At 39.5% G+C, this 27,808-nt stretch overlaps 2 protein-coding genes across 7 annotated transcripts; both read left to right on the forward strand.

Annotated features, from left to right (window-relative positions):
• The first annotated feature begins 1,926 nt into the window (after positions 1-1,926).
• LOC124067630 (nectin-2-like) lies at positions 1,927-11,220 on the forward strand. 3 transcript variants are annotated; one of them, XR_006844784.1, is made up of 7 exons: positions 1,927-2,013; positions 3,998-4,339; positions 4,425-4,727; positions 6,655-6,748; positions 9,640-9,791; positions 9,920-10,425; positions 10,531-10,554. XR_006844784.1 is itself a non-coding variant. In XM_046405162.1 (7 exons), exons 1-7 carry the CDS (start codon positions 1,953-1,955, stop codon positions 10,633-10,635), a joined length of 1,161 nt encoding a protein of 386 aa, XP_046261118.1. In that variant the 5' UTR covers positions 1,927-1,952; the 3' UTR covers positions 10,636-11,220. The 3 variants fall into 3 exon arrangements, 1 of the variants encoding a protein (XP_046261118.1); XR_006844785.1 differs by lacking the exon at positions 10,531-10,554 and having other exon boundaries at positions 9,920-9,979; positions 10,323-10,401; XM_046405162.1 differs by having other exon boundaries at positions 10,323-10,425; positions 10,530-11,220.
• Positions 11,221-18,377: 7,157 nt separating this feature from the next.
• On the forward strand, positions 18,378-27,799 carry LOC124067627 (nectin-1-like). Of its 4 annotated transcripts, none has more exons than XR_006844782.1 (7): positions 18,378-18,544; positions 19,658-19,996; positions 20,090-20,392; positions 22,169-22,262; positions 25,104-25,255; positions 25,380-26,401; positions 26,506-26,524. XR_006844782.1 is itself a non-coding variant. In XM_046405158.1 (7 exons), the coding sequence occupies exons 1-7, from the start codon at positions 18,484-18,486 to the stop codon at positions 26,642-26,644; spliced, it is 1,191 nt and encodes a 396-aa protein (XP_046261114.1). In that variant the 5' UTR covers positions 18,378-18,483; the 3' UTR covers positions 26,645-27,799. The 4 variants fall into 4 exon arrangements, 2 of the variants coding, with proteins under 2 accessions (XP_046261114.1, XP_046261115.1); XR_006844783.1 differs by lacking the exon at positions 26,506-26,524 and having other exon boundaries at positions 25,380-25,439; positions 26,299-26,329; XM_046405158.1 differs by having other exon boundaries at positions 26,299-26,401; positions 26,506-27,799.
• The last annotated feature ends 9 nt before the right edge of the window (positions 27,800-27,808 follow it).

The following is a 27,808-nucleotide window of genomic DNA, read 5'->3' on the forward strand; positions in this document are numbered from 1 at the left end:
GGTCGGGTTCAGCGGTGCGCATCTCTGTCTCTAAGCAGAATGGGTTCAACAGCTCAAACCAAATTACAATTTAAATCTTTTCTCTCTCTCTCTTGTTGTTTACATACATTTTAACAATTGCTGGGTTGAAACTTGTAGTAAGAGATTATATTCAAATCTGAATAACAATTATGCTCTGAATGATTTGTGTTTCAGTTGTAAACTGCTAATTGTTCACCTTGTATCTTTCTTGAAATGTCAGTTTTTGAGTCTTTTTAGTGTGTATTGCTCTGGTGCAGATCAGACAACAACATTCAAGTATATATGAACTCTCTCAGCAGCTTTGGACCATCTGCCGCCCTCTGGCATGAGAACCCACTAACAGCAACTTTTTGTCAACAGGAAATGGCCAGTATGAAATAAATTTAGACACAGGAATGTCAGAAGAAATATATTGCTGTTTGCTTGTCTTACTCGGTTTTTTATTTAACATCATTCATCCGACCACTTGGTGGCCTCCTCTTTCCTGCATGGAATCTATTGAATTAGTATTTCAAATTTCATTCATCTATTTGTCACCCACACATACAAAATTAGTACACAAGATCTGAACTGTAGGCTGTGCTTGAGTCTTTCAGTAAGAAGGACATTCTGGTCCCACATTTGTATCTAATTCAAACATTCTTGCAAAACTTGAAAGATACCTTTGTTACCACAATTTGCAAAGCACATTTGAAAATGACAATGTAATCATTTTGCAAAAAATATGCAAATGATTAAAACTCAGTTTGTACAGTTGTCCTAAATGCAGCATGATGGGTGAGGTACACTTTCAGAGAATTCTTTTGTTCTTTTAAAGGTCTTTATTGAATGTAATCTGACGATAATAATAATAATAATAATACAAAATGCATATTTTGGTAGTTATCAATATGACAGTGAGAAATGTAACCATTGTATATCTGTTGTGTATATATATTTATTAAAACAGCAAATTCGGCATCAGCACGAATTTTTGTTGGCTGGTACTTCTGATTGATCTAAAAAAATAATAATAATAAAATAATCATAATAAAATAATAATAATAATAATAAAGCCTAATATATGCAGGCTGTAGTGGTAAAAAAAAAACAAAAAAAAACCCTGAACTCTCCAGACCTGTGTATTTCCTCAGTCTCTTTTAAAGCAGAACAGCAGGCCTAATCCATGAAGTAACCTTACTGATCTGTTAGCTATGAACTAATCACATGAAGTCACAGTAACTTGATCAGTTGTTCATAGTGAGCAGAACACGTTAAGATCAGATCCCGAGCGATCCGGAAACAGCAGCCTGGGGAGGTGAAGTGAGGTGAAGCTCCTGTTTCCGCTGTGCGCAGGATCGCTCACCATCTGCACTTTAAAATCGGTTGCACGTCTCCATCGTTCTGTACGGTAAAGCGTGTCACTGTAGTCCTGCCTCTGCCTTCTCCGCTCGACTCTTTGTGTTACACCCACTGCAGGTGTTTAGCACGAGCAACGACAGCTTCTTTATCTTCTGTAACAAATCTTTGTAAGCTACAGGAATTTACTACAATTCGCGCACCCTAACTTCCTCACAGGTAATTTGCCTCTGACAGACGGGACTTTATCTGTTACTGCCACTAAATACGATCAGTTTTGTCGATTAACCTATTGATGTGAGAGCTGTTTTACATTGAGTATTATTCAACTTTTTTAATTAAACAAATTATTTTGACTTGTCAAATATGAACATTTTATTAAACAAACATCTTTTGCAACAGCAGTTTAGTTGTTTTCCTGACACTTCATCCCTTTGATTTATTTAAGGGAATCGGTATGAAAGAGAGGGAGGATGCAACAAGAATCTGGATGATGTTGCGTCATGACTTTCATCGTGAAACCCCAGGAAGTCCCGCCCGCGTGTTCCTCCGGATGTGACGGGTAAACTTCGCATTTTTACCTCTGAACATGGATGCCGTGTAGCTCCACGATGCTTTTACTGATGTTAGTGTTAAACCTGAGCACAGCTGAAGGTATGTACAGTGAACGACCTTTTCTTTAAGCAGGCAGCTTGTCTACGACGCAACGTGTTTGTCGTGTTGTACTGAAAATGAGGATAAAGAACAGATGGTACCGTACAGGTTGTGTTTGTAATATGTGCATAAGCTGTGGAGAGTTTTTAGTTAACCAAACCAAAGGCCTACTAGTTGCTAATTACCTGTTATATTTAAGTATTTTAAAATGACGGAGTCTTTGTGTCAGGTTTGTCGGCGTCGCTGACGCAGAAAAGGCTGAACCCCAATGCAGGGCAGGCAGGCGAGGCAGAGGTCCAAGCAATGGACTTTATTTTCTAAAGAACAAAAACAGAAATACTCCTGGCATGGCTTGGCAAGGTAAAAAGATTTTCTGGCATGAACTCTCAGGCATACAAAAGTAACGCTCTGACAAAGGTGGCTGGGAAGACAAGGACTAAATAGACATGACGACGAGACAGCAAAGCTACATGAAAACCGGGCACACAGGGGGAGAGACACTTTAAAAATAAAACGGGACATGACAAAAACCTTGAACATAAAACATGGAAACACATGACAAGACAAACATGAAACATGGCACACGGACTGAAATCAAAAGAGAGCATAACAAAAAACACCAGGCATGACACTTTGCTAGTTCACCGGCAGGGTCACATTTAATCAGACGTAACTCATGAAGAAAGATTGATTCAAACTCCTTTGTTCCCTGGTTACAAAGTGTTTTTCAACTAACTTATAATTTGAAAATCCAAAAATGAATACAAAATGACATCACGGTAAGAGGAGACTCTTAATTCATCATTTGCGGCACTACAGCGTAGTGAAACTCGTTTCCTTTGTGTTGAACCCATCCATGAGGATCAGTGGGCAGCTCTCCACGTCAGGTCGCCAGATCTCCTTGTCTCGTCAGGTCTCCACGTCAGGTCGTCAGGTCTCCGTGTCTCGTCGTCAGGTCTCCACGTCTCCTCAGTTCTTCACGCCTCGTCAGGTCGCCACAGAGGCGGCTCATGGATCAGCCCTTGGCCCTGGTCCAGCACTCAGGCAGACCGCCTGATTAATTAATTAAGATTAAAGATTAAAGTGACATATTTTGTCATTGGAGGGAACTCACTCCAACGAAATTTGTTCTCTGCATTTAACCCACCCAAGTGACGTGCACACACACACAGCAAACCCGGGGCAGTGGGCGACCGCGTGCAGCGCCCGGGGAGCAGTGGGGGTTAGGTACCTTTCTCAAGGGTACCTCAGTCATGGACACCGGGACGGGGAATCGAACCAGCGATCCACCGGTTCCGCTGATCCACGACTGCCCCCCCCCCCCCCCCCAAAAAAAAAGCATCATTCGCCTCACGTTGTGTCCTGGCCCAGCATCAAGCCCCACCTGGGTGTTGAACTGGGGCCACCCGCCTGAGGTTTCAGGCCGGGCCTATGCCCTGCACCCGGGCTGAATCACTGACTTTGTTTTTCTTTGTTTATTGCTCTTTACCCTAACCCTAACCTGTGTCTTGTTGTCATGTCTATTTAGTCCTTGTCTTCCCAGTCACCTTTGTAAGAGCGTCTTCCCCATGTCAAGCCAGGAACATTTGTTTAGTTTTGCCTTGCCTTGTTTTTGCCAGGAGTTTAGCCACAGTTATTCATAGATCCTCGGACACAGTAAGTGTGTGCCTTTTTGAGTTGGTTTTTGTTATGTTAAAGTAAAGACTGTTGCTTGGACCTCTGTCTCGCCTGCCAGCCCTTTTTACACTCTGCATCGGGGTTCAGCTTTTTCTGCATCAGCGACGCCGACATTCCTGACACCACGAGGATCAGTGGGCAGCTATTGAATTGTGTGTTCCATGTGGTTTTATGCATTAAAAAGTGTGTTTTAAGTACTTTTTTTTTTTGAAAATTACGTTTTGTGTAAATTCATGTGTGTTTTTTCCTTTTGTTTGACCTTTCTGAGATGTGATCTGAATGCCTGATGAGAATTTCTGACTGACAGCTCTACAGGTGATTGGAGGAAACATCACCGTGGGACAAGGAGAGACTGCTGTCTTACCGTGCAAAGTCATTAACACCACGGAGACGGTTACTCAGATTTCATGGCAGAGAAAAACCAGAACAAAAACTGAGAATGAGAACTTCTTCACAGTCGTGTCCACAAGTGGAGAAAATGTTATCAATGTAAAAGATAAACGTTTTAAATTTGTTGGGAGTGTTAATGACTGCAATGGAACACTCCAGTTTTCCAATGTCACACTGATGGATGAAGGCAGCTACACATGCATCTTCACTATGTTCTCCAGTGGAAACCACAAGACAGAAGTGCCTCTAAACGTGCTTGGTAAAATGTATTAATGTATTGCACTGGATATTTTCCATACATTCTTGCTTGCATGTTGACTCTTTGTGTACTGTAACTCTACTAGTTCCTCCAGTCTCAAGCCTCCAGTACAATATTCCTGTTCTGGGCAATGAGGAGGTTTTCCTGGTTCTGTGCACGGCTGCTGGTTCCAGGCCTCCCGTGGAGGTGAAGTGGTTGACTGGTACTCTGGAAGGAAAAGTGAGGGCAACAACCAACTCCACCAAGCATGACAACGGTACGACTACCACAGTCAGCTCTCTGTTTGGAGTACCAACCACAGAAATCAATCGCCACATGGTCCAGTGTGTCGTCACCAACGCAGCCCTGTTGAAAGAAGAAACCCGTCCCTTCACCTTGCAGGTCCACTGTGGGTATAAAAATAATTCCCTATTTCAGTTACTTGTGCAGCTAATGCGTATGTAATAAGCCTTGTTTCAGACTTGAATCTTGTTTTGTGTGTTATGTTAAAGGGACAGTTCACCACAGAAGTACAGATTTTTGTCATCTGTAATGCTCGATTAATTTGGTGTGAGTAGCTCAGTTTTGGAATCAGTGGCACTAAATGGCAGTTCACTTGTGGAGCTCAAAGTACCAAAAAATGTTTAAGCAGGATGTTTGAACTTCCCGAACTTTCCTGTCAAAGCACCTCTTTGACTAGTGAAGTAACAGCATCCCATTTCTGCGTTTTGTCTTTGATGGAATATTTATTGCTCACCATTAATGTTCTTCAGTGTGGTAAGTTGAAGAATCCACAACCACCGTCCATAAATCTCCATACAGCCATACATTTGACCAAAACAACAATGCAGTGCTCACCTCGTGCCTTCATTGTAAGTGATCTAAACCACAAAGATGACTCCTACTGGACCAGTGTGGTGTTCTTCATACACTTGGCTCTAGAAATGGCTCCTACATGGACATTAATAGAACAATAATAATTCAACAGTAATGCCTCTTTCCAGAAATCATTACTTAGTCACTCAAAATTTTTGCTGACAGCAAGGTCTGTGGATTATCCCGATCACCTCTAAAGGGATTTTTTGCTGCCCAAAAGTGACAGAGCCGTCACACGATTGCCATTGGCACTTTTAAAACTGTGGATTGGTGTGTGACATGGAATTTCTCATTTCAAAAGGTTCATATTATCATTTCAGTTGTCAGTTCTGCTGAAGGGTATTTTCATAGTGGAAGGCCTTAACTCATGCACACTACGTAATGGCTGATAATGTTCACTTGTTGAAGTGGTCACATTTTGCACAATTTCATGGCTCTAGAATTACATTTCATTTAGCCCATTTATCTTTAGAGCAACAAGATATATTGACATACAGTAGATGTATTGATATTGAGTTAATTTATATTGTGAACTCTTATTTCACTACTCTTTTGAAATGACCGTAGTGTTACACTGAGCTAAGCTAATGATCAGACCTTCCATTTATGGTATTGTATTACAGAAGAGCAAGAACAATGATACATAAAACGAGACAGACAGTGACAGAGGAAGCACAAAGAAACAGTCAGTTGCAAAATATTCTTTGTTTTCAACAGTTTGGTTCCCAAGCAGAAGCACAAAAAGAGAGCACAGTTACAGGCCCAAGATCAATGACAATAACAAGTAATCAGCATCTAAGTGTCTGCCTAAAGGGTAGGCAACAACAATAGCAGATGAATAAGGTTAAACTTGATCAGTGCAAACTGAACCATTTTTCTGATCTGATACCTGGTGTTACCTGTGGAACTTCCCCATACTGACTGTTGAAACCAAACCCTCCTTTGTTGTCCAGCCTACCTTAAAGGGAAAGTAACGTGTTGGTATGACAACCAGTCATGAAGGAATCACAGATGCAGTGTCAGTTATCTGATGTTATTTATTTAAACATTGCTGTGTGATGTATGACCTCAATCTTAAGTTATTTAAGTTCACATTTTTTACTGACAGAAAAGTGCTGGCAGGGTGCTGAGGAGCACAGATGTGAGGCTCTTGTGCTGTGAGAGAAACAAAATGCAACATGTTGATTTTTATTGACAATAACTTGGTCCCTAACTTAGCACCATGTTAACAAAGGGTTGACTAGACACAACTACAAACTTACAACTCATAGTGTTTTCATAGACTCTCATCAGCAACATTCGGTGTCTTGCCAGCCTCCACGCACCACCACAAATTGACTTCTCTGTCTAGGCTAATAAAATTTATGTACAATAAAGTTTAGTATAAACAGATACAAAATAGATGCTGACATTGGATAAAGAACACTGTGCTGACATGGGCCTCTCCCCGTCTCCTGCAGTCCCACCCATGGAAGTAAACATTCGTGAACGAGCCGAAGACTCATTTGAATGTGTGTCTGATGCCAATCCGGATGCAGACTTTACCTGGAGCAGGTAACAAACGAGTTTCAGTTCAAACAGTATTTACCTTGAAGCTCTGTTTGGTTTGTTCTTATCATAAGCTATTTTTAAACTAAACAAATATAGAAAAGCATTCTTGCATCCTAAAAGACTTTTTCTCTGGTGGCGTCTGACTCTCTGGAGAAGTGTTCTCTTCACAGATTAAGCCTGGATGTCTTGTACCGGGCAGATGGCGTTCATGCCGTGTATATGTACCTTTTACCGTTGCTGCACCTCTTGCAATTATGTTTTTATTGTTATTGAAACTCTGTTTATATTCGTATTGCTTTTTGTACATCTTTGAGCAAAGCAATATTCGTATTGCTTTTTGTACATCTTTGTGTGGCTGCTACACCTTTTATTGCTTGTATATCCTTCATTATATTCTGTTCCTGTTGTCATATGCCTTAATATTAATATATTACGTTTTCACCTTATTCCTGCTTTATCTTTCATCGCTGCTTACATGTTCTCCATATATTCCCAGTTTTAGTACAGCCAACAAATTTCACAGCAGTGTATTTATACATCCTGAGTAACATAAAACGTCTTGACTGTTGAATCGTGGGCAGGCGATTTGAAAACGTCATTGTTGTGAACATGGGGCAATGGGGGCCAGTGGGGTTATGGCACGGGCTGACATAAACTGTGCTCAAAGAATACTGGTGCATTTTGTTGATGATTTGTTGATTTCATTGTCGTGCCTTACTTCTGCTGGAGCAATATTCCGCAGAACGCAGTCAGCTCAAATAACTGATAGAGGAACTCTGGTGTTTGCAGAAAATTTTTGACATTTTTTGGTTGCTTTTACAAATATTTCAGTTCCTGCTGCAATGCACTGAACAGATGAAAAATGCACAAATCTTTGCATCTTTGTCCTCTACTGCACAGCACATTTCACTATTTGAAAATCTACGCTAAACTGAGACTAACTGACAAATTATCACAGAATTAGAGGCAACAACCTTGTGCTCTTAACATTTCAGTTAACAGAACTTCTAAGAATAAGTTTGCAGCTTTTTGACTTTTTAAAATGTTTCTGGGAATTTAGAGTAAAGCCAGTCACTGCTTTTTCAGTGGTTTTAACTGTGTGGTCTTAAATCCACCTCAGAGAGAAACAAATGCAGAACTAAATATTCCGGGATAATTGTTGTTTTTATATAAAGAGAAGCTCACAATCTTGCCAGGCGTGCACTTTGTCTTCTGTTGAAATACCGTATTTTCTGGACTATAGAACGAGTATAAACCGAACCCACCAAATTAAAAAAAAAACAACCATATATATATATATTTATATCCCATAAAAATCTATAGATTAGCCGCATCGTTGTTTAGGCCGCAGAGTTCAAGGCGTGGGAAAAAAGTAGCGGCTAGTCTGGAAAATACGGTACAGTATAAAGGCCGTGCTGTCTGTTATAAGATCTTGACTTGCAGTGCAAATATTACTGTAAAACAGTGCACATAAAACTAAAACAGGAAGCACTGACTGTAGCCCTCTTTTTATTTTTGGACACCTAGACCCGCCTGTTTCAAAAAATACATTCATGTCAAGGTAAAACAATTGACAACTACTGCTTTTAAGCCCTGCAGACTGCAGTAGAGTCAGTCAAAGTGTTTCTGAATGTCAGAAAAGGAAAACACAGTTTAGCTGTATGATTTTGGAACATGAGAATTACGAGAGAAAACAAGTTACTCAGAACAATAATTTCTACTGGAGTTAATTTTCTTAATAAACATAAAATATTAGAATTAGAATTATTAGTCTTGATGTAGAGCAGGGTAGCTTAAACCTCAGTATAGATTGTATTTGTGTTGTATTGTATTTTTTATACATTTATTTGTATCTAATTCTCCAATGAACAGAATAGATATGAACAGAGACCCCAAACTATTACAGAAAGATGTAAAAGGTGTAAAATTGTTACTTGCATGAGAATAAGAAAAGTTACCAACTGTTACAAATCCAAAACAACCTAAAAGTAGCCGTTTACTAATATAGTAGTTATACTCTCAGACACCAAGAGAAATACGGTGCAGTAACCCTTACAAAACAGTCATTTGTGGGTGAAAAAACAAATGTTGTGTTGATCGATATTTGCCTTAAAAGCAGCTTTGTGTTCGTTTTCTGGACTGTGACTGATGACAGAGGATTTGGCTAAAAATTAAACTTGTCACAGAAAGGTGTGTTATCAGACAATCCTAAACAAATTTAAGGAGGACACTTTTAGATAATATTTAACTAAAAGGATTACTTTAGATGTATAGAAGGTGTGACCACTTCATAAAGGTCATTATGTGCTCTGAGAGCTGGCATAATTAATCATTTTTTAGGGTGGGTTGTTTTGTACTGTGTATATATATATATATACACAATAAAAGTCATGTCAGCTTGTATGAAACTGTTTTTTTTAACCCTAGAACACTAACGTCAAAATTAGTAACACCATCACTAACGTTGGGTATATTTTACCCGATATAATATCTCGGATAAAATACAGTTTATCACACCAGTGTTCATCATGCCATATAGGACACACAGTGGCCACCTCTTGGTTTTTCTTTCACAGCTGTACTGAGCACACATTTGGTCGAAAGTATCAACACATCCCTTCATTTGGTTGTAAAATTCGATCACTTCAAAATTGTGTGGGTGAAAATCACCCGACGTTAGTGTTCTAGGGTTAAATACAACAGACCAAACTAACATAAAACTAAACAAATAATTAGATCCTATGCTGAAATGAAAGCATAATCACCATCACAACAACGTATGCGCCATTTAATATGATAATAATAATATTCTTATTAATATTTGAAATGTATTTGCCTATACATCTGAAGTCTTTATTTAGCTGTACATTTCAGTGCTTGTTCGTGTGTTTCAGACCTGACAACTCGTGGCCTCAGTCTGCTGTCCGAGTAGGTGCAACATTACAGTTTCGGAGCATGACCCCTGAGCTAAATGGTCTCTATGAGTGCGAAGCATCGAACACCTTTGGAAGAAAACGTGGTCACCTCTATGTGCATGTGACTTCAGGTGAGGTCAGGTTTTATTTGGCTGTGGGTTTTTGTCAAATGTTGTTGGTGTTTTTTGCATTTGTTGTTATTCTGTTTCTGGATTTCAGTCCTCTGATGTTGCTTGCTTTTGTTAATATTTTTTATTAGCTTGACCTGGCATGGAATTGCTGAATGTGATCAGGATTCCCTTCAGACCTCCCCATGGAGGTATTTCAACCATGTTGAACTGAAAGAGCAAACCAGGACAAACTCAGTAGCTAACTGGTGAATGATTTCGTCCATTTGGCATCTGGCAAGCAGCTGAAAGGTTTGGCTATCTTGCCTTTTGCCACCGCAACCCAGACAAGTGTAAAACACCAGTGAAGGATGACTTGCTGCCCACACTCCATCCAGTGTGTTGCAGGGAATAATTCAGTTCTGTGTGTGCAAATACTTAGCACAAGTGTGTCCAATCTTGTGAGGGTCTTTAGTAAATTAAAAGCTAAACTAGTGTACCATATTATATTTCCTGTTCCTGTATTCTTCTCTCTTGCTGTCTGTCTCCCTGCAGAGGGCTGCCGTGTTTGTTGGGCCTTATTTGTTATTTTGCTCATCCTCATTGCTTTTGCTGCTGGTGCAGGGTGGTACCTCTATAAAACTGGGAAATTCCAAAGGTACAGTAATGTCACAGTAGTACTGTGTGCATATGAGGGGATAAATATGTCAAGTGTGTAAGTATAAATTATACATACAGTGTAAATCTTTTGTTATTTGTTAAGTTTTTTTCAAGGTTAGAAGAGGGCACAAGCAGAGAGAGAGAACCAGTACGAACATCCTCCAGCTCACATGAACGCACTGATCATGGAGAAGAAGAAGAAGAATAAGAAAGAGAAGACGAGAGGCCATTATAGCAGAGGTAGAGGATTTAGTAGTTAAAGGTGTTTGGTTTAATTCTTACTGGTTTGTCTTTTTTTCATTTTCTTCTTAAAATATTTTTCCAAAATCTGCCTGAAAATATGTGGAGACACATTTGAAACTGTATACCTTAGGGACCTCTTTGACATCCGTTGCAGTGGCAAGTCGCCACGGCTAACATTTCATTCCTGACTCAGCTGGTTAATGAACAGATGCATGCAGCTGCTGTATCTCTTTTCCCTGAGGTTGTCTCGAATGCCACTTTTTTGGGGCATCAAAGATTCAGTGATAAGGATGAAGTTCGTCTGTAAGAGAGACGTTGTAAGCATTTACGCATGAGACACAGCGGCCTCATGCGTAATGATGCCTTATGATTATTATTTAATTGTCTGTGTTCTTCTACATGTCTGAAAGGCAACACACGCAGATTGTTTGGAGTAAAGCAGCTGTCCTGCTTTCACCTTTATTTTACCAGGAAGTCCCATTTAATTCTGTTTCCTTTGGAAAGTTTATGATTTCAGCTTTTCTCTTAACAGTTTTAATTTAATTATATTTTCTGCGTGCATGTTTAAAATACCAAAAGCTGCCTTTCTGATCAGTATGTGAGAAAACAAAAGAAATCTCCTGGAAAGCTTGTGCTACTGAACATAATTTTGAAAGCAATGCAGCATACAGGGACCAGTAGAGGTTACTCCCCGGGCGCTGCACGCGGTCGCCCACTGCCCCGGGTTTGCTGTGTGTGTGTGCACGTCACTTGGGTGGGTTAAATGCAGAGAACAAATTTCGTTGGAGTGAGTTCCCTCCAATGACAAGATATGTCACTTTCCTTTCCTTTCCTAAGTGAGTGTCCATGAAGGTGCAAGTCTTGCTCAGCTAAAATAAACTGCTTGGGAGGGTGATTAGTGAAATTTACATGTGTATTTGGATGGGGCTATTTGTGATCCGGCCAATCACAAGCTATTGTTTCTTTATTCAAATTCAGTGTTTACTTATATACTGCTCTGTTATTGTATTTATGAGTCTAATGAGAGATGAGGACAGGAGGGGAGATATTAGCCTGTCCCTGCCTCAACCACATGCTTATTAAACCACATTTGAGCATGTGGAGCTGACATGTTTTGTGGTTGCCGTTCTGTGCGCTTGTGTCACTTACACGCTCCCATTTTTATATGTGGAAGTTTAAAAACGAATGAAACACAATAGAGGAACTTGTTTCTTGCTCTTCTTTTTCCGGTGTAGCTTCCCCCTGAAAACAAAAAAGCATGTGAATACTGATTTAGACATCAGTTGCCATGGCGATGATCCAAGCTTTGAAACATCTGGGTCAGCCTTTGTCCCCCCAAATTACCAACAATTTTTTTCTTGTAGTCAGATGTCATTCCTTAAGTATGTTCTACTGCTAATAGGGGTGATTAAAAGTTGTAGCCTAGTATTTTTATGTGTCCTCAATTTACAGATGTTCCCTAATCACCTCACAAGCAGACGATTGGTTGGCTGTAGACAGCCACTCGCACTGCACTGCACTTTTGGACTTCAATATGCTGCAATATGTGCAATATATTCATTCATGCCGGTCATTTTTAAAGATCAGAATTTGTACTATTTTTGTTTATTTTTAAATCTATTTCTTTTTCAGATATGTATTAGGTGTGCCTTTTTTATATTATGTGTCTTACTGTTTGCCTCAAGCCAAGAGTTGCTGAACAAAATTTCGTTGTGCTTTGCATAATGGCAATAAAGATTCATGATTCTTCTAGAAGAAGAAGAATCACTTTATTGGCAGTATATATATTTTTACCTACACACACTGAATTTGTCTTCTGCATTTGACCCATCCTTAGTTGAACACATGCAACACCCAGCAAATTACATGCAGTGAAACACACACAGGAGCAGTGGGCTGCATCAAGCACCCGGGGAGCAAATTGGAGGTTAAGTGCCTTGCTCAAGGGCACATCAGCCGGCTAATGGAGGGGGGCAGCATTTGTTGCATTAATCACTCCACCACAACCAAATTCTTCCTGCCCTTCCGGTGGGGGAATCAAACCGGTGACCCTCCGATCACAAGCCGCTTCTTCAACCTCTGGGCCACAGCTGCCCCCTTGATTCTTGATTCTTGATTTGCATTGTGGTTAAAGCTCATGGTGCTGTAAAAATGTAACGGGCCAGATGTGTATTATTTTGAAACTGAAATAACTAAAACAGAGTTTCTGTTGATGTGTAAACTCTATGGACAGTGAAACAAGAAAAGTCAGGCTACATGATAAATGTTATGCATACTGGCATCTGGTTAATGCACAAGGCACAGCATCTAGAATAGCAGTGAGAGGTCTGTTCTGTGCTTTCTAAAATCAAGGATGGGTTCTTCAGGGGGTTTTGTGTCCCGTATCAGATTATCGACTGAACACCATCTGACCAGTTTCTGGACCTTGTTCCTTTATGCAGACTCATCTCCTGCTGATATGAGCCTGACTACTGAAGTATCATCTGCAAATTTATTGATGATATCAGTAGAATGGGCACATATGGGCTCATATGTGTGCAGTGAGTACAGTGTTTGGATCAGCACATGGCCTTACATTGAGCCGGTGCTGAACGGACGGCATCCTCCGTCAGTCTGTGCCGTCCATAAACTGGTGCTGGTCGAAGGCTGAAGGGAGACTTGTTTGGAGATGTTTTAATATTAGTCTCTCAAAGCACTTCATAATGATGGGTGGGAGAGCATCTGACGTGTAATCATTTGGAACAGAGATCGACTGATGATATGATATGATCAACTTTGCCTTCCAGCTCAGCTCTCTCTTCTCCACAATCAGTCGAGTACAGCACCTGCATTACTGCCAAACCAAACAGTCTGTCCAATCAGAGAGGATCAGAGACAGGCTAGCACTACAGCACAATAGATATCCTGAAGTTCAGTTATGGTCTTTGTTTCTGGTGTGCTGCTCTAAGTTCATTAAAGGTCAAAATGAAGTTCTGGGTTACAAATGATGAAGAAAACAATTATTCTGTAATGAATATGAGCTGTGTTCTTGCGTTTCCCTGTAAGTGTTATAATCTATTTATTATCATAAGTCAGTCTATTTATTGTCAAGACATTTCACTGGGACCCAAAAATACCAACCTGCTAATGGCGCTGCAGCAAAGAAGGGGGACCATGAATGTGTTCACCAAACTTTGTGTTGACCCGTAGAACATGTTTACACTGCATTAATGATACATGAGACTTTCTGGTTACCCTTAATGAAAAGTTGTGTGTTGTTAGATGTGGTTGAAACCCCACAGGGAGCCTTTAATTGCACCACAGACAAAAGATAAATTCAAGTTTCTGAACTGATCATCTGAAAGGAAGCAAAGAATCAGAGGGGAGAAACACTTATTTTAAGAAAGACTGTCTGCTGTTTTCTCTTTTCAGATTTTATACTTTTATTTTTTAGGTTATGAATGTACTTATTTTTTAAATATATATATAAATATATAATATATATGCAATAAATTATTCTTCTCAACTGTGTGCTACTGTGTGCTGTAGGTCTTATTGCTGCCACCAACCTCCTCATAAAATCTGGTGAATATAGTTAAAGTGAGGTGCCCTGCTTGAGAATAAGAAATGAGGCCATGCATCCTTTGAGTGACTTTATTTCAGTGTCAGGGTTCTTAATCTTATCATTTTTAACTTTTCTGTTTTAACAGCTCTTACTGCTGTATCCCCTGATTTCTTGACGTGTTTTCTGCAAATCAGGGTTATGTTGAAACTCTACAGTTGATTTGTTAATACGTTGATGCTTTGTTGCTTTACGTCTGAGCTTTCAGCTTCATCATGAAACCCCATCCACACAAACATGACATGCAGAACTGCTGTTTGTAAAAACAACAATTCAGTGTTTGCCAGTCCTGCAGTATAATGATGGAGGGTGGGACTAATGTCTAATGCAGATTAACAGAATGGTGTGCAGTTATAACTTGACTGAACTTCACTGAATGTCAAAAAGACCAAGAAATTCCTCATGGTTGAAAACCCCACAGGGAGCCTTTAAGTGCACCACACGCTTCAGAAATCAAAATGCAGTGTCAGGTCAAGGCAGAGATGGTCCCAAGTCATTTTTGGCAAGTACAAGACATGTCTCAAGTCTCTTATGGTTGTAATGGGCATTCTGCTGCATGACTTTCTTTAAAGGAATTCAATGCATTTAATCTATTATAGTAACCCCATTATCCAGATGAAAAGCTGTACAGATGAATGAAATCTGTACAGAAGAGAAGGTAGAAGACCGAGAAGCAACCCACAGTCAGCCCTCTATGTAAACATGTGTGGCAAGCACACAAATTCTCATCTTTATTTTGATAAATAACCCGCAAAATGCACTCTGCCGAATTCAGACATAGAGTTCACTCGTTGTGATTAGTATTCGTCGGTCAGAGCAGTTAAATCTTTTGTCGTCGTCTTCAGTCTCCTTTACAAGAGAAGCTATATGTCAGATCTCTGTAGTGAGAACAACCAGGCCCCCTTTTGGCTAGAAACACACAGTGTAAAAGTTCATACTGAAAAAAAAAAGCTGTGCATCATTGGGGCCTAAAAAAAATTTTTTAATCCCGTATTTTTTACATATACCTTTGCTTGCGGGCGGGTGGTGCACTGTCACCTCACGGCAAGAGGGTTACAGGTTTGTATCCAGTCTGGACCCTTCTGTGCACATTCTCCCTGTGCCTGTGTGGGTTTTCTTCCGGGTACTCCGGCTTCCTCCCACAATCCCCCCAAAAGATGCACATTAGGTTAATTGGCTACTCTACATTGCCCCTAGGTGTGAGTGTGTGTGTGTATGTGGTTGTCTGTCTTTGTGCGACTGACATTGACGACATTGAATCTGATTCGAAATTTAAAAGCTGCTATAATCATTTAAAGTTTAATTGGTCAAGAGATTTTAAAGACAAAGGACAACCTGTTTTTAGGCAGTTTCATTCAGCAAGTATTCAGTGCACGTGCTCAGATTGACAGAAAAAGAAATGAAAAGGCCCAAAGCCAAGCCGATCAGAGGAACTCGTTGAGTCAAATGAACGCTGGACTCCACTTTCCTGAGGATGTGGTTAATACATGGAGAAACTGATTAAACCTGATCAGAAGGATGTGGCAGAAACATCCTGGGGTTGCCATACCAGGCAGTGATGCAGCTGCCTCAACGGTCCTCCTGAAGACAGGGGAGGAGGAGGAGCTTTCCTCAACTTCCTCAGGAAGTGGAGTCACTGCTGGGGATATAGAGGGTTATAGTTCCTAATAGCCGAGCCAAGTGAACGATCTCCACAGTGGAGCCATCAATGCTCAGCAGAGAGCAGTCCCCCTGTGCTCTTCTGAAGTCAGTCATCTCTTTGGTCTTGTTGACGTTCATGGACAGGTTGTTGACTTTGTACCAGTCCGTTGCATTACGTTACATTACATTGCACCTCTTCTCTATAAGTGCAACTTTACTTGAGTAACTGTTAACATGACTAGTTGATCTCCTCGGTTTGTCCCCCATCTCTTCACCTGAACACCTGCTGATCATTCTCTCTAATCAAGTCCTCCTGAAGCTGCCAGTATTTAAGCTCCATGCAGGTCAGTGAGTTTGTTGGCAGACAGAAATAAATTTTCTTTTTGAAACAGATGTTTCCTTCATTTCTACTCCTAAAAACTGTAGTTTTTTATGCTCTAAACAATGAAGAACTGTTCCCAGATGGCTCTGGACTTTTTGAACTCTGTCAGGAAGAATGGCTCTCCTCCTACATCAGCTCCTCCACAATGGAGTCATTCATTAATTCTGATCGCTGTTGGATTAATCATTAAAGGGAAAAAGGTCGGGTTCAGCGGTGCCCATCACTGTCTCTAAGCAGAATGGGTTCAACAGCTCAAACCAAATTACAATTTAAATCTTTTCTCTCTCTCTATCTCCCTCTCGTTGTTTACATACATTTTAACAATTGCTGGGTTGAAACTTGTAGTAAGAGATTATATTCAAATCTGAATAACAATTCTGCTCTGAATGATTTGTGTTTCAGTTGTAAACTGCTAGTTGTTCACCTTGTATCTTTCTTGAAATGTCAGTTTTTGAGTCTTTTTAGTGTGTATTGCTCTGGTGCAGATCAGACAACAACATTCAAGTATATATGAACTCTCTCAGCAGCTTTAGACCATCTGCCGCCCTCTGGCATGAGAACCCACTAACAGCAACTTTTTGTCAACAGGAAATGGCCAGTATGAAATAAATTTAGACACAGGAATGTCAGAAGAAATATATTGCTTTTTGCTTGTCTTAGTCGGTTTTTTATTTAACATCATTCATCCGACCACTTGGTGGCCTGCTCTTTCCTGCATGGAATCTATTGAATTAGTATTTCAGACTTCATTCATCTATTTGTCACCCACACATACAAAATTAGAGCACAAGATCTGAACTGTAGGCTGTGCTTGAGTCTTTCAGTAAGAAGGACATTCTGGTCCCACATTTGTATGTAATTCAAACATTCTTGCAAAACTTGAAAGATACCTTTGTTACCACAATTTGCATAGTAAATTTGAAAATGACAATGTAATAATTTTGCAAAAAATATGCAAATGATTAAAACTCAGTTTGTACAGTTGTCCTAAATGCAGCATGATGGGTGAGGTATACTTTCTGAGAATTCTTTTTCTCTTTTAAAGGTCTTTATTGAATGTAATCTAACGATAATAATAATAATAATAATACAAAATGCATATTTTGGTAGTTATCAATATGACAATGAGAAATGTAACCATTGTATATCTGTTGTGTATATATATTTATTAAAACAGCAAATTCGGCATCAGCACGAATTTTTGTTGGCTGGTACTTCTGATTGATCTAAAATAATAATAATAATAAAAAGTCTAATATATGCAGGCTGTAGTGGTTAAAAACCAAAAAACAAAAAAACCCTGAACTCTCCAGACCTGTGTATTTCCTCAGTCTCTTTTAAAGCAGAACAACAGGCCTAAATATATGAAGTATTAATTAAATATAACAAAAATATAAATTGATCCATGAAGTAACCTTACTGATCTGTTAGCTATGAACTAATCACATAAAGTCACAGTAACTTGATCAGCTGTTCATAGTGAGCAGAACACGTTAAGATCAGATCCCGAGCGATCCGGAAACAGCAGCCTGGGGAGGTGAAGTGAGGTGAAGCTCCTGTTTCCGCTGTGCGCAGGATCGCTCACCATCTGTACTTTAAAATCGGCTGCACGTCTCCATCGTTCTGTACGGTAAAGCGTGTTCAGCACGAACAATGAGATAAAAATCCCGTCTTCTTTATCTTCTGTAATAAATCTTTGTAAGCTACAGAAGGCAGGCAGGGCTTTATCTGTAACTGCCACTAAATGGTTAACTTGCCACACGGCGTATGACAAGTTTCACACAACACATTTGAGTTGTTTATTGATTTTGTTTATTAAACTATTGATCTGAGAGCTGTTTTACATTTAGTATTGTTAAACTTCTTCTTTTTTGCGGAAGAACAGCTAATGAAAGGGAGGGAAGATGCTTCACAAGAACCTGGATGATTTTGCTGAACACAATTTCATTTGGATTTTTATGGAATTTTAAAATGCATGGATGACATACTGAGTAAAGTTTGAGGCAAACGACTGTACACACTGATCATACTGACGTTGACCTTTCGCCAAAAACAAGTCCGTTATTTATTTGTTTAAGTGAGATTAATTGATATCCTCCTCTCCCACGTGTGCCTCATGACGTGACTACTCAGCTCCGCACACACGAGATGGAAGAAGTCCTTTGTCGGGTTTTTATCTCTGAACATGGATGCCGTGTAGCTCCACGATGCTTTTACTGATGTTAGTGTTAAACCTGAGCACAGCTGAAGGTATGTACAGTGAACGACCTTTTCTTTACGCAGGCAGCTTGTCTACGACGCGACATGTTTGTTGTGTTGTACTGAAAATGAGGATAAAGAACAGATGGTACCGTACGGGTTGTGTTTGTAATATGTGCATAAGCTGTGGAGAGTTTTTAGTTAACCAAACCAAAGTCCTACTAATTGCTAATTACCTGTTATATTTAAGAATTTAAAAATGACGGAGTGTTTGTGTCAGGTTTGTCGGCGTCGCTGACGCAGAAAAGGCTGAACCCCAATGCAGAGTCAAAATAGCGCAGGCAGGCGAGGCAGAGGTCCAAGCAATGGACTTTATTTTCAAAAGAACAAAAACCAACTCAAAAAAGCACACTCTTACTGTGACAGAAATACTCCTGGCATGGCTTGGCAAGGCAAAAAAGGTTTTCTGGCATGAACTCTCAGGCATACAAAAGTAACGCTCTGACAAAGGTGGCTGGGAAGACAAGGACTAAATAGACATGACGACGAGACAGCAAAGCTACATGAAAACCGGGCACACAGGGGGAGAGACACTTTAAAAATAAAACGGGACATGACAAAAACCTTGAACATAAAACATGGAAACACATGACAAGACAAACATGAAACATGGCACACGGACTGAAATCAAAAGAAAGCATAACAAAAAACACCAGGCATGACACTTTGCTAGTTCACCGGCAGGTTCACATTTAATCAGACGTAACTCATGAAGAAAGATTGATTCAAACTCCTTTGTTCCCTGGTTACAAAGTGTTTTTCAACTAACTTATAATTTGAAAATCCAAATATGAATACAAAATGACATTACGGTAAGAGGAGACTCTTAATTCATCATTTGCGTCACTACCGCGTAGTGAAACTCGTTTCCTTTGTGTTGAACCCATCCATGAGGATCAGTGGGCAGCTTTTGTTCAAAACATGGGGAAAGATTCCACATGTAAGCCAGTGTGTTCCATGCAGTTTTATGCATTAAAAAGTGTTTTTTGTTTGAGTATTTTTTTTTAAATTACGTTTTGTGTAAATTCATGTGTGTTTTTTCCTTTTGTTTAAGCTTTCTGAGATGTGATCTGAATGCCTGATGAGAATTTCTGACTCTGACAGCTCTACAGGTGATTGGAGGAAACATCACCGTGGGACAAGGAGGGACTGCTGTCTTACCGTGCAAAGTCATTGACACCACGGAGACGGTTACTCAGATTTCATGGCAGAGAAAAACCAGAACGAAAACTGAGAATGAGAACTTCTTCACAGTCGTGTCCACAAATGGAGCAAAGGTTATCAATGGAGATAAACGTTTTAAATTTGTTGGGAGTGTTAACGACGGCAATGGAACACTCCAGTTTTCCAATGTCACACTGATGGATGAAGGCAGCTACGCATGTGTCTTCACTATGTTCCCCAGTGGAAACCACAAGACAGAAGTACCTCTAAATGTGCTTGGTAAAATACATTAATGTATTAATGTATTGCACTGGATATTTTCCATACATTCTCGCTTGCATGTTGACTCTTTGTGTACTGTAACTCTACTAGTTCCTCCAGTCTCAAGCCTCCAGTACAATATTCCTGTTCTGGGCAATGAGGAGGTTTCCCTGGTTCTGTGCACGGCTGCTGGTTCCAGGCCTCCCGCGGAGGTGAAGTGGTTGACTGGTACTCTGGAAGGAAAAGTGAGGGCAACAACCAACTCCACCAAGCATGACAACGGTACGACTACCACAGTCAGCTCTCTGTTTGGAGTACCAACCACAGAAATCAATCACCACGTGGTCCAGTGTGTCGTCACCAACGCAGCCCTGTTGAAAGAAGAAACCCGTCCCTTCACCTTGCAGGTCCACTGTGGGTATAAAAATAATTCCCTACTTCAGTTACTTGTGCAGCTAATGCCTATGTAATAAGCCTTTTTTCAGACTTGAATCTTGTTTTGTGTATTATGTGAAAGGGACAGTTCACCACAGAAGTACAGATTTTTGTCATCTGTAATGCTCGATTAATTTGGTGTGAGTAGCTCAGTTTTGGAATCAGTGGCACTAAATGGCAGTTCACTTGTGGAGCTCAAAGTACCAAAAAAATGTTTAAGCAGGATGTTTGAACTTGCCGAACTTGTCTGTCAAGGCACCTCTTTGACTGGTGAAGTAACAGCATCCAATTTCTGCGTTTTGTCTTTGATGGAATATTTATTGCTCATCATTAATGTTCTTCAGTGTGGTAAGTTGAAGAATCCACAACCACCGTCCATAAATCTCCACACAGTCATACATTTGACCAAAACAACAATGCAGTGCTCGCCTCGTGCCTTCATTGTAAGTGATCTAAACCACAAAGATGACTCCTACTGGACCAGTGTGGTGTTATTCATACACTTAGCTCTAGAAATGGCTCCAACATGGACATTAATAGAACAATAATAATTCAACACTAATGCCTCTTTCCAGAAATCATTACTTAGTCACTCAGAATTTTGAACAATTTCTGCTGACAGCAAGGCCTGCGGATTATCCCGATCTCCTCTAAAATGATTTTTTGGTGTCAGAGCTGTCACACGATTGTCATTGGAATTTCTCAGTTCAAAAGGTTCATGTTGTCATTTCAGTTGTCAGTTCTGCTGAAGGGTATTTTCATAGTGGAAGGCCTTAACTCATGCACACTACGTAATGGCTGATAATGTTCACTTGTTGAAGTGGTCAGATTTTGCATAATTTTATGGCTATAGAATTACATTTCATTTAGCCCATTTATCTTTAGAGCAACAAGATATATTGACATACAGTAAATGTATTGATACTGCGTTAATTTAGATTGTGAACTCTTATTTCACTACTCTTTTGAAATGACTGTAGTGTTACACTGAGCTAAGCTAATGATCAGACCTTCCATTTATAATATTGCATTACAGAAGGACAAGAACAATGATACATAAAATGAGAAAGACAGTTGCGAAATATTCTTTGTTTTCTGCAGTTTGGTTCCACAATAGCAGATGGATAAGGTTAAACTTGATCAGTGCAAACTGAACCATTTTTCTGGCACTTTCTCAGTCTGACACCTGGTGCCTGTGGAGCTCCCCCATACTGACTGCTGAAGCCAAACCCTCCTCTGTTGTCCAGCCTACCTTAAAGGGAAAGTAACGTGTAGAGAGACGACCAGTCATGAAGGAATTGCAGATGCAGTGTCAGTTATCCGATGTTATTTATTCAAACATTGCTGTGTGATGTATGACCTCAATCTTAAGTTATTTAAGTTCCCATCTTTTTTTACTGACAGAAAAGTGCTGGCAGGGTGCTGAGGAGCACAAATGTGAGGCTCTTGAGCTGTGAGAGAAACAAAATGCAACATGTTGATTTTTATTGACAATAACTTGGTCCCTAACTTAGCACCATGTTAACAAAGGGTTGACTTAGACACAACTACAAACTTACAACTCATAGTGTTTTCATAGACTCTCATCAGCAACATTCGGTGTCTGGACAGCCTACACGCACCACCACAAATTGGCTTCTCTCTAGGTTAATAAAATTTATGTACAATAAAGTTTGGTATAAACAGACACAAAACAGATGCTGACATTGGATAAAAAACACTGTGCTGACATGGGCCTCTCCCCGTCTCTTGCAGTCCCACCTGTGGAAGTAAACATTCGTGAACGAGCCAAACACTTATTTGAATGTGTGTCTGACGCCAATCCAGATGCAGACTTTACCTGGAGCAGGTAACAAACGAGTTTCAGTTCAAACAATATTTACCTTGAAGCTCTGTTTGGTTTGTTCTTATCATAAGCTATTTTTAAACTCAACAAATACAGAAAAGCAGCACATTCTTGCATCCTAAAAGACTTTTTCTGTCCACGCTAAAGGTTTATTTATCAACATCTGTTCACAAATTCATTAATTCTGTGTCAGTGAGCACTTATCCTTTATCCAAAATAATCCATCCACCTGATGGGTGTCTCATACCAAGATGTCGAACGGTCCAGGTAGACAACTAATGCAATATTTGGCTTCCACAAACTGTCTGAAATCTCATCTCAGTTGTTCATTGTTCTTACTAGAGTTTTGACCTGGCTGGAGTTTGTCATAGGAACTGACTTGAGAGCAAATGTTCACCTTAGGTGGCGTCTGACTCTCTGGAGAAGTGTTCTCTTCACAGATTAAGCCTGGATGTCTTGTACCGGGCAGATGGCGTTCATGTCGTGTATATGTACCTTTTACCGTTACTGCACCTCTTGCAATTATACTTTTATTGTTATTGAAACTCTGTTTATATTCATATTGCTTTTTGTACATCTTTGTGTTGCTGCTACACCTTTTATTGCTTGTATATACTTCATTATATTCTGTTCCTGTTGTTATGTCTTAATATTAATATATTACATTTGCACCTTATTCCTGCTTTATCTTTCATCGCTGCTTAGATGTTCTCCATATGTCCCCAGTTTTAGTACAGCCAATACATTTCACAGCAGTGTATTTATACATCCTGAGTAACATAAAACATCTTGACTGTTGAATCGTGGGCAGGCGATTTGAAAACGTCATTGTTGTGAACATGGGGCAATGGGGGCCAGTGGGGTTATGGCACGGGCAGGCATAAACTGTGCTCAAAGAATACTGGTGCATTTTATTGATGATGTGTTGATTTCATTGTCGTGCCTTACTTCTGCTGGAGCAATATTCTGCAGAACGCAGTCAGCTCAAATAACTGATAGAGGAACTCTGGTGTTCTCAGAAAATTTGTGCGATAGAAACAGAACTTGGACATTTTTTGGTTGCTTTTACAAATATTTCAGTTCCTGCTGCAATGCACTGAACAGATGAAAAATGCACAAATCTTTTCGTCTTTGTCCTCTACTGCACAGCACATTTCACTATTTGAAAATTTACACTATACTCAGACTAACTGACAAATTATCACAGAATTAGAGGCAACAACCTTGTGCTCTTAGCTCACAGAACTTCTAAGAATAAGTTTGCAGCTTTTGGACTTTTTAAAATGTTTCTGTGAATTTAGAGTAAAGCCAGTCACTGCTTCTTCAGTGGTTTCAACTGTGTGGTCTTAAATCCACCTCAGAGAGAAACAAATGCAGAGCTTAATATTCCGGGATAATTGTTGTTTTTATATAAAGAGAAGCTCACGATCTTGCCAGGTACACACTTTGTCTTCTGTTGAAATACCGTATTTTCTGGACTATAGAATGAGTATAAGCCGAACCCACCAAATTAAAAAAATATATATATATATTTATATCCCGTAAAAATCTATAGATTAGCCGCATCGTTGTTTAGGTCGCAGAGTTCAAGGCGTGGGAAAAAAGTAGCGGCTTATAGTCCGGAAAATACGGTACAGTATAAAGGCCATGCTGTCTGTTATAAGATCTTGACTTGCAGGGCAAATGTTACTGTAAAACAGTGCACATAAAACTAAAACAGGAAGCATTGACCGTAGCCCTCTTTTTATTTTTGGACACCTAGACTCGCCTGTTTCAAAAAATACATTCATGTCAAGATAAAACAATTGACAACTACTGCTTTAAAGCCCTGCAGACTGCAGTAGAGTCAGTCAAAGTGTTTCTGAATGTCAGAAAAGGAAAACACAGCTTAGCTGTATGATTTTGGAACATGAGAATTACGAGAGAAAACAAGTTACTCAGAACAATAATTTCTACTGGAGTTAATTTTCTTAATAAACATAAAATATTAGAATTATTAGACTTGGTGTAGAGCAGGGTAGCTTAAACCTCAGTATAGATTGTATTTGTGTTGTATTTTCTACACATTTATTTGTATCTAATTCTCCAATGAACAGAATAGATATGAACAGAGACCCCAAACTATTACAGAAAGATGTAAAAGGTGTACAATTGTTACTTGCATGAGAATAAGAAAAGTTACCAACTGTTACAAATCCAAAACAACCTAAAAGTAGCCGTTTACTAATATAGTAGTTATACTCTCAGACACCAAGAGAAATACGGTGCAGTAACCCTTACAAAACAGTCATTTGTGGGTGAAAAAACAAATGGTGTGTTGATCGATATTTGCCTTAAAAGCAGCTTTGTGTTCGTTTTCTGGACTGTGACTGATGACAGAGGATTTGGCTAAAAATTAAACTGAAAGGTGTGTTATCAGACAATCCTAAACAAATTTAAGGAGGACACTTTTAGATAATATTTAACTAAAAGGATTACTTTAGATGTATAGAAGGTGTGACCACTTCATAAAGGTCATTATCTGCTCTGAGAGCTGGCATAATTAATCATTTTTTAGGGTGGGTTGTTTTGTACAATATATATATATACACAATATACACAATAAAAGTCACGTCAGCTTGTATGAAGCTGTTTTTTTTTTAAATACAACAGACCAAACTAACATAAAAGTAAACACATAATTAGATCCTATGCTGAAATGAAAGCATAATCACCATCACAACAACGTATGCGCCATTTAATATGATAATAATAATAATATTCTTATTAATATTTGAAATGTATTTGACTATACATCTGAAGTCTTTATTTGCTGTACATTTCAATACAATACGTCTGTTTCAGACCTGACAACTCGTGGCCTCAGTCTGCTGTCCGAGTAGGTGCAACTTTACAGTTTCGTAGCATGACCCCTGAGCTAAATGGCCTCTATGAGTGCGAAGCATCGAACACCTTTGGAAGAAAACGTGGTCACCTCTATGTGCATGTGACTTCAGGTGAGGTCAGGTTTGATTTGGCTGTGGGTTTTTGTCAAATGTTGTTGTTGTTTTTTGCCTTTGTTGTTATTCTGTTTCTGGATTTCAGTCCTCTGATGTTGCTTTTGTTAATATTTTTTATAAGCTTGACCTGGCATGGAATTGCTGAATGTGATCAGGATTCCCTTCAGACCTCCCCATGGAGGTATTTCAACCATGTTGAACTGAAAGAGCAAACCGGGACAAACTCAGTAGCTAACTGGTGAATGATTTCGTCCATTTGGCATCTGGCAAGCAGCTGAAAGGTTTGGCTATCTTGCCTTTTGCCACCGCAACCCAGACAAGTGTAAAACACCAGTGAAGGATGACTTGCTGCCCACACTCCATCCAGTGTGTTACAAGGAATAATTCAGTTCTGTGTGTGCAACTACTTAGCACAAGCATGTCCAGTCTTGTGAAGGTCTTTAGTAAATGATGTTCAAAGACCTTTTTTCATAACAGGAACAGATGTGATTACTGACTGCATTCAGTTTAGCTGAGCTGCTTTCAAGGTGTGGTATTGTACATGCTAGCTCACTGTCATGACTTACTGGGACACCTGATGGAACTGAGCCATTGTTAAAGATATTTGTTTCCTAAGTATAAATACATAAAACAGTAGAACAAGTAAAAATAAACGTGTGAGCTGTCACCTTATTACACTGAAACTGAACTCATGAATCAGTAAAATCACTGTGCACAGAGCCTCACACACTGTTTCTTTGCTCATTAAAGCAGTCACAAACATACAGTGACACCATGAGTTATCTTAATTTAATGACGGTATGTTTTCCTCTCTGGATTCCATCGCTTCATTAAAGCCAGGAACTTATTGTCTGACCTGATTTGACTGCCAAAGGATAAAGATGTGCTTTGATGTGGTTTTCATTTCAGGACTTTTGTTGTGGGCAGCAGTAGAGCAACATATTATATTTTGTCATAACTGGATGTGCCTGCTAAACTAGTGTACCATATTATATTTCCTGTTCCTGTATTCTTCTCTCTTGCTGTCTGTCTCCCTGCAGAGGGCTGCCGTGTTTGTTGGGCCTTATTTGTTATTTTGCTCATCCTCATTGCTTTTGCTGCTGGTGCAGGATGGTACCTCTATAAAGCTGGGAAATTCCAAAGGTACAGTAATATCACAGTAGTACTGCATGCATATGAGTGGATAAATATGTCAAGTGTGTAAGTATAAATTGTACATACACTGTAAATCTTTTGTTATTTGGTAGGTTTTTTTCAAGGTCAGAAGAGGGCACAAGCAGAGAGAGAGAACCAGTACGAACATCCTCCAGATCACGTGAACGCACTGATCATGGAGAAGAAGAAGAAGAAGAAGACGAAGAAAGAGAAGAAGAGAGGCCATTATAGGCAGAGGTAGAGGATTTAGTAGTTAAAGGTGTTTGGTTTAATTCTTACTGGTTTGTCTTTTTTTTCAGCTTAGTTTTTTTCTAATTTTTTTTTTTTAACAGAAATCTATAACAGAAATCCTTGTATACAAACAAGGAATTTGACTCTGCTTAGTCTCTTCGTCTCAAAGTACACAACAGACACTTCACATATTAGAGAAAAACCACAAGGGGGCAGTAAGAAACGTAAAAGATACTATATACAATAAGGTAAAGATAAAAAGATAAGATAAAAAAAAGATCTTGAATTTCCCCTGGGATCAATAATGTATCTATCTAGCTATCTATCTATAAAAAATACTATATATAAGAACAGTGGATCTGTGTAATAGTGCAATGACAGTGTAGGTAGACTAACATTTTAAAAATAAAAACAGTGCAATGCAATGCAGTGCAAAAGACAGATAATAATATTACTGTATGGTTAAATAAATGAGGTAGATGAGCAGGACATTTGTGATTGTCATTGTCCAGTGTAAGGATGGGGGGCTATTTCAAAGTGTAGAACAAAGTGAAAATATGTGGAGACACATTTGAAACCCTCTTTGACATCCGTGGCAGCGGTGAGTTGTAGCACAGTTGATGTGGCGTCATACAGACGCCACGGCTAACATTTCATTCCTGACTCAGCTGGTTAATGAACAGCAACACACAGAGCCCAGATTCACACAGATTGTTTGAAGTAAAGCAGCTGTCCTGCTTTCACTTTTATTTTACCAGGAAGTCCCATTTAATTCTGTTTCCTTTGGAAAGTTTATGATTTCAGCTTTTCTCTTAACAGTTTTAATTTAATTATATTAAAATAAGCTGCAGGCATGATTGAAATACCAACAGCTGCCTTTGCAATCGGTGCTTAAGACAGCTGTTGCTGTATTTATGAGTCTAATGAGAGATGAGGACAGGAGGGGAGATATTAGCCTGTCCCTGCCTCATCCCCATGCTTGTTGAACTGCATTTGAGCATGTGGAGCTGACATGTTTTGCGGTTGCCGTTCTGTGCGCTTGTGTCACTTACACGCACCCATTTTTATATGTGGAAGCTTAAAAATGAGTGAAACACTATAGAGGAACTTGTTTCTTGCTCTTCTTTTTCTGGTGTGGCTTCCCTCTGAAAACAACAAAGCATG

This window comes from Scatophagus argus, chromosome 11 (genome assembly GCF_020382885.2).
Source record: "Scatophagus argus isolate fScaArg1 chromosome 11, fScaArg1.pri, whole genome shotgun sequence".
Classification (NCBI taxonomy): domain Eukaryota; kingdom Metazoa; phylum Chordata; class Actinopteri; family Scatophagidae; genus Scatophagus; species Scatophagus argus.